The sequence below is a fragment of the Nelumbo nucifera genome, chromosome 4, assembly GCF_055504915.1.
Source record: "Nelumbo nucifera cultivar China Antique chromosome 4, China Antique-T2T, whole genome shotgun sequence".
Classification (NCBI taxonomy): Eukaryota; Viridiplantae; Streptophyta; class Magnoliopsida; order Proteales; family Nelumbonaceae; genus Nelumbo; species Nelumbo nucifera.
The window spans coordinates 81,442,370-81,448,990 of record NC_142652.1 but is presented as its reverse complement, the minus strand read 5'-3'; the positions used below and the strand labels follow the sequence as shown (position 1 = coordinate 81,448,990).

At 38.1% G+C, this 6,621-nt stretch overlaps 1 protein-coding gene across 1 annotated transcript; it reads right to left on the bottom strand.

Moving 5' to 3' along the window:
* Positions 1-387: 387 nt before the first annotated feature.
* Positions 388-933, bottom strand: LOC104606242 (uncharacterized). Its single transcript, XM_019199250.2, has one exon. The coding sequence runs from the start codon at positions 931-933 to the stop codon at positions 388-390; it is 546 nt and encodes a 181-aa protein (XP_019054795.1).
* Between the last annotated feature and the right edge of the window lie 5,688 nt (positions 934-6,621).

Here is a 6,621-nt window from a genome sequence, read left to right as displayed (position 1 = left end):
CGTGAGCTGAATGAAACTAGCCCTCTTCTCCTCGAACCGGAGCTGTCGGTTGAGCAGAAGCTCGAGTTCTTTGCGTCGTCCTGTTTCTTGGATAAAACCGTGAATTTTCTGAAAGGATCCTTGTCCCTTGCTCGACCTTCTAAAGCGCTTCGAAACAATATAAAATCTTTCAGCCTCCATTTCTTGCTCCCCTTCAAAGACGACGACGATGTAGAAGTGGATTTTGAATTTAACGAAGCGGGTTTGGTGCTTTGCTGTTGCTCTTTTTTTTCCCATGCAAACCCATAAACTTTGAAAGCAACAGCAATCGGGTACCCCTACGGCCAGAATTCGAACCAAAGAACCTTTCTCTCCCTCGATCGCGTTCTGATCCTTTACGCGCTTGCTCTATTGTAGCTGCGAATGGGTTGAAGTCTTTCTTGTGACGTGGGGACAACGCTTCATGATTATCCTTTTCCCCTTCGAGATAGGTGATCTTGGGGACCTCGGCGATGAAACAACGCTCTTCCGAGTAGCAAAGTCGTCAACTTTGCTAGGAACCTGCTGTAACCGAGGAGGAAGTTTTAAAGGTTTAATGACGCCTCCGCCAAAGAGTTCATCGGCGGTGAGCGAAGTTGTCTCTAACTGACCACTGAAATCAAAGGTGAAGTCGTCATCGTCGTTCTGGGTGTCGCTGGATTTCGACTTTCCAGGCTTTTGTTCCAAGTCAAATGGGATGACCGAAGAAGAGCCACCCCCGCCGCCAATGCCGCTGGTGATGGAGAAGTCGTTGAAGCCACGATAAATTGCAGTGGCCCTAGTAGGACTAGTGGGAGCGTTGAAAAACTCACCAAAACGTTTGGGGCTGGAAGGAGCACTGATGTAGGGGGAAGAACATGCGCTGTCGAAGTTGAAATCCATGCCGTTAGGTGGTGCCAGTATCACCACCTCCATTATCAAGTCTGGAATTCTGTCCTTATGGCTCTCTGAATTTTAGAGTTTTTATGAGAGAGAGAGAGAGAAAGAGAGAGGAAAGAGGGGAGAAGGAGCAAATGGCAAATGGGCAGCAGAGATGATCGACCAATGAATAAATTTAAGGAAAAGGTTGGTTGCTGGTGGTATAGAAAGAAGCCACCTTTTTTATTTCGTTATTATGACGCCCACAGCATCGTCAGTGGCAACCACTGGATCAGCTACGATGGTATTGGGACTGAGCTTCGTGCTCAATATCTACTGTGTTTTTCTCCGGGAAGAAGAAAGGGGAGAAGAAAAAGGGAAAGGGGAAGAAGAGAGAGAGAGGGAGGACATCGGAGGTCCGCTGTTGCTGCAACATTTACCGTGCTGCTGTTCGTGTATCGTGAAGTCGGAGAAGATGAACAATATTTTTCTCCAAATAGTTATTATAAAAGTAATATGTATAATGGTGGATTTCAAAAGAATAATGGAAGGGAGTCTTTGTCTCATGGTCTTAATACAGGGGGTTTTTGTCATAGACCCATAGTAGGGGGTCTTTATAATTTATCCTAATATTTATTTGGATTGCACTCAGAATTGGAATCTAAGTCTTATAAAATTGGAATTAGAATGGTTTACTCTTTAATTTAGATAAGAATTAGAATCAGCTCAAGTGGAATTTTATTATTAAAGCTCAGTTTGGAAAGAGTATAAATACAAATATATAGAATGCAAAACTTTATATTTTGTATATATTTGTATTGTACATATTTGCATTTATATTCCTTCCAAATTGAACCAAGGGAAAGGAGAGAATATTCATTCCTTCAAATGGAAGAATGACATTCCATCAATAATGAGAATAGAATTTCAATTCCATCCAAACAAATAATTAGAGTTAAAATGGTCCATTCCAATTCAAATTCTAAACCCTTATTTTAGTGAACCAAACGGTACCTTAATTGTTACCGACTTGAAGCTCCTCAAATCAAAACAAGGTAACAAACAAAATAACTGGGTTTTATCTTTTTATACCCGGGGACCCTGTTTGGCAACAATGGTTTAAGTACTGGACTATGTGGACAAACTTTTGGGGCCCACTGCTAATAGTGGACCGTAGAGGCTTGTTCCTTGCGGGGAGGCGGGAAGCTTTTACGTTCACGTGGTACCTGTGCAAAATACTAAACCGGACTAGTACCACTTAGCGTGCAACTTAGACATTCCTTATACTATTTTGCTAAAATGCACGTCACTGTTTGTCGTCTTGCAAACCAGCGCTCTATCATTTATTGCAGTTTGTGTTCTTCCCTTCCTTGCTCCTCGTAACGTAGGACATCGTACAGGGAAACATAACCCAAACTGCCCAAGAGCATTATCCCGTAGTTAGTACTCATAGTACCTTCTCTCTTTTATCTCTTTCCAACTTTTAATACAAAAACGCAAAATTGTAATTCCTTTAAACGATTAAGTTGATCCCTATCATTTATTGATCGTCAATTATTTAATCACGTGATGACATGTGCAATTTAAAATTTTTGAAAATGTTAAAATTATTCTTTAAAATAAAAATTGTTTATTATTTTCTACCTTAAGACTAAATCGATTGAAGTATTTGTGATTTTGGACTAATGAAGACATCATTCATTATCTTTCTTTAGATGATTACCTTAAGACTGAACAGATTGAAGTATTTGTGATTCTTAACTAATGAAGACACCATTCATTATCTTCTACCTTTAGATGATTGGCCCACCTCTAATCAGAGCAAGGGAGAGGAAGAAACGACGACACCTCTAACCATGAAGGAGGGAGGGTGAAACGATGGCACCCCAGTACCCATTTGGGACCAATCCCTTTCTTGTTATAGAAACTGATGGCGCGTGTTAGTGAGGAACCACAACCCATGGATGAGCGTTGGTGGCCGGCGATAATGCTGCAGGAGGCTATTATCAACAACTACTGTACTTTACAGGAGGCATTCGTCGATGATTACTATGCTGCATGGTTTTTAAAAATGAACCGGTGACTGAGTTAGTCGGGTCCAGTTACCGGTTCGAATAGTCCGACCATTCGATCCGAACGGCCATCCGTTTTAATAAAAAAATTAATAAAATTAAAAAATTGGAAAACGGTCAAAACCGTCTGAATGGTTAATTGGCCAGTTCAGCGGTTTACTGACCAAAATCAATGGTTTTGAGGAAAAAAATGATTTTGAAGGAAAACAGAACCAGTCAGGTGACTGGTTCCCGATTTTTCTGGTCCGACCGTCCGGTCCAGTCCGATTTTGAAAACAGTGCTATAGTGTTGCCTGTCTTCTTGAGGGGTGACACGGTATCCACCCAAATTTATAAGGAATCAATCTCCGCTATATATATAAATAAAGGGCTTGACCATGATACCGGAAAGACGTGATTCAAGAAGAGCTTTTAACCAACAATCAATATCATAAAAGGAGAGACCAATCAGGCAGTAGGGATAAGTAGGCTGAGTTTGGAAGGAGTACAAATGCAAATATGTAGAGTGCAAAATTTTATATTTTGTATGTATTTACGCTATACATATTTGTATTTGTACTGCTTCCAAATTGAGCCTCATAAACCACATCTATATGGTCAAGATTCATGGCAGTATTTATTATTTATTTTACACGTTTAAACCACCATGTGAAAAAACTTTTTAACTTTTTTTTTTATATATAAATGAGTGAAAAACCTAGTGCATCTATTTTTCCCTTTTATACAGTATTCATCTCTCCCATCTTCCAATGTTATATTAAAATATTTTGGCCTTTTTGTTTTGCTGGGAAATTCGAAAAATGCTAATGGGTCGTTAATTGATTCAACGGTTTTTTTTTAGGGACCGAGATTAGGGTAAAACGAAACCGGTTGCCTAGACGATTCCCAATTAAAAAAATAAAAAAAAATAATTGTTCGACCGCCCAGTTCGAACAAATGACCTGTTCTGACAACAAAAATTACAAGCAAAAAATTGAGGGTGTGAGGTCCATTAAGTAGTATCATACATGTTATGTCATTCGAGCATGTGACTCATATGACCCGAAAACAGAATTGTTCTAGCCACCAGTTTTCGGGTTGACAATTTGATTGTTCGGTTCGAACGAACTGCCCATTCTGACAACAAAAATTTTAAAAATAAAAAATGATCAAAAACCATTGAACGGGTCAACGGGTTGACGGTTCTACTGCCTGGGTCAATGGGTCATTGACCGATTCAACGATTTTTGGCTAGGGACCAGGATTAGGATAAAACAGAACCGATTGCTTGGACGGTTCCCAATTAAAAAAATAAAAACGGCCAAAAACCATTGAACAGGTCAACGAGTCGATAGTTCAACTGCCCGGGTCAATGGGTCATTGACCGATTTAACGGTTTTTGGCCAGGGATCGGGATTGGGGTAAAACGAAACCGGTTGCCTGGATGGTTCCCAGACCGAAATGTTCGTCTGTCTAGGTCAACAATGGTTAAAAAATCATGATTTTTATGCTTTTGGATTTTCACTATTCAAAGGTTTCTCTAATGTGGGCTTTATTTGAGCATGTGTGGTATGTTCCTTTTTTTCCATTTTCTAGTTTTGTTATTTTTTTTTCGTGTTTGGTCTTCTTCTTCAAGATCCTCCAAAACGGTCTAGGGTTTACCACCATTTTATTTCTTTGCTTTTGTTTTTTTCTTTGGATTTTCTTGTGTAATGTTTTCTTTTTATTTTCTTACAAGATGATCTGCTTTGTCTCTTTCTTTGATTGCATGTATGTTTAGCTCCGTCTTGAAGTGAAACTTTAGACTCGATTTTCTGATTTTTTTTCCTTGGTTTTTCCAGTTTAATGGATTTACTGCCAATTTTTTTTTTTTGTTTTTAAGGTCACTTTGGATTTATCTTTCAAGGTTTTGGATTCCCTTGCAATGTCCAACTTTCCCATGACTATGACTACAAAGTTATTTCGTAATTATTGACATCTAGAAAAAACAATCCAAAAATGGAACCGTTCTAGCCACCGGTTTGACTGTCTGGTTTGAACGGATGGCCCTTTCTGGCAAAAAAAAAAAGGCCAAAATCGTTGAATGAGTTGACCACCCTGGTCAATAGGTCGTTGATTGATTCAACAATTTTTTGCCAGGGACTGAGTTTGGGGTAAAATGGAACCTGTTGCCTGGACAATTCTCAGGCCAAGCAGTCTTACCATCTGGGTCAACTAGAAATTCTTGATGTAAAACAAAAGACAACTATGAAGTAGAACATAAAATTACCACTTTATAATAATATTCTTTTATATGAGACGCTTTACTGAAATAATATTTAAAAACAAGCACATGATGATATATTTTAAGTCTGTACGAATTTTAAGATTTGAGTACTTATAATTGCAGATTTATTCTTAAAATATCATTATATTTTTTAATATAACAAATTAAATTACAAATAATAATATTATAATTCCATTCCAGCCCTACAAAGGAGGGGCCCTCCGCTACTCAAGAAAGTATTACGGAAAGAATTGCGCGACACGAGTCGAGATAAAGAGGAAAAAGATAGACCGACAAACACCAAACCCTTCGAGTCCGGGATCCGTAACATTTCGTGGTTTTGTTTTTCATTCTTACGATTTCATCTTATAATATCTTCTATAATTCTCCACGAAACAAATTTAAAATAGAAAATGGATCAGGTTTTTGAGTTCCTCTCTCATGGTTATAATGTAATTGTCAGCATAAGATCAACACTACACTTTGTACCTATATCTAGATATGGGCTTAAGCAGCTAAATTATCAAGCCATCGGCATATATTTATCTGTTTATTTATTGTTCTAAATTCAATGAATATGAATAAAAAAGACAAAAAGAAAAAGAATCAGAAAACAGAAGGTACCGGTGAAGGTGGTGAGATCGAGATTCTGCGCTCGAGGAAGGCGATTGTATTACAGTTCGGATCTCCTGCCAATAACAACTCTATCCATATCTACCCACAACACATTACCTTTTGTGAATTGAAAGTAACCACCTTTTCTAGCAACACGCCCTTAAAATTCTCTTCATGGTTGTCAATAAAAAAATTATTTGTTCGTTTTTGTATTTACATCGTGAATACTTGATGAATTTATTATTAGTTTGATATCAAGGTAGTTACTGATTAGGGATTATCAATTGGATATCAATTATAAGTAAATTAGGTAATAAGTGAAGGGCATTTTTACCCTTTTACATAATACTTAACATCCGTTAACGGTTCTCAACCCATTTGATACTTTTTGAAAATTTAGATATTAACAGTGACACGTTTAAAAATTTGGGTTTTAACTTTACAGTACCCCCAAAGTCAGGTACTAAAGTGAAAATTTTCCTTTTTTTCTGTACTCCTCGCTAATTGCACGGACGAACAAATTAATAATCATGGGTTAATTAGATTTAAGCATAATTAGGAGTAGCAAAATACACTTCGCCGACAAGTAATATATCCTGTACCTTTCCGGCAGCGAAGAAAAATGGAAATGCAAAAAGGTCTGGGAGGGGGAAACAGTGGGCACGCTCTGGCCAGTTGCAGCAGGGTTTGTTCAGGGACCTTTTGGTTTCTCATAAGGAAGCAAAGAAAACGATAAAAAGAGCGTCTCTCGGGGATTACACCAGATGTGTAGGGGTAAAATGGCAAAATTAGGACAAGGATTCTGTTCTGCTT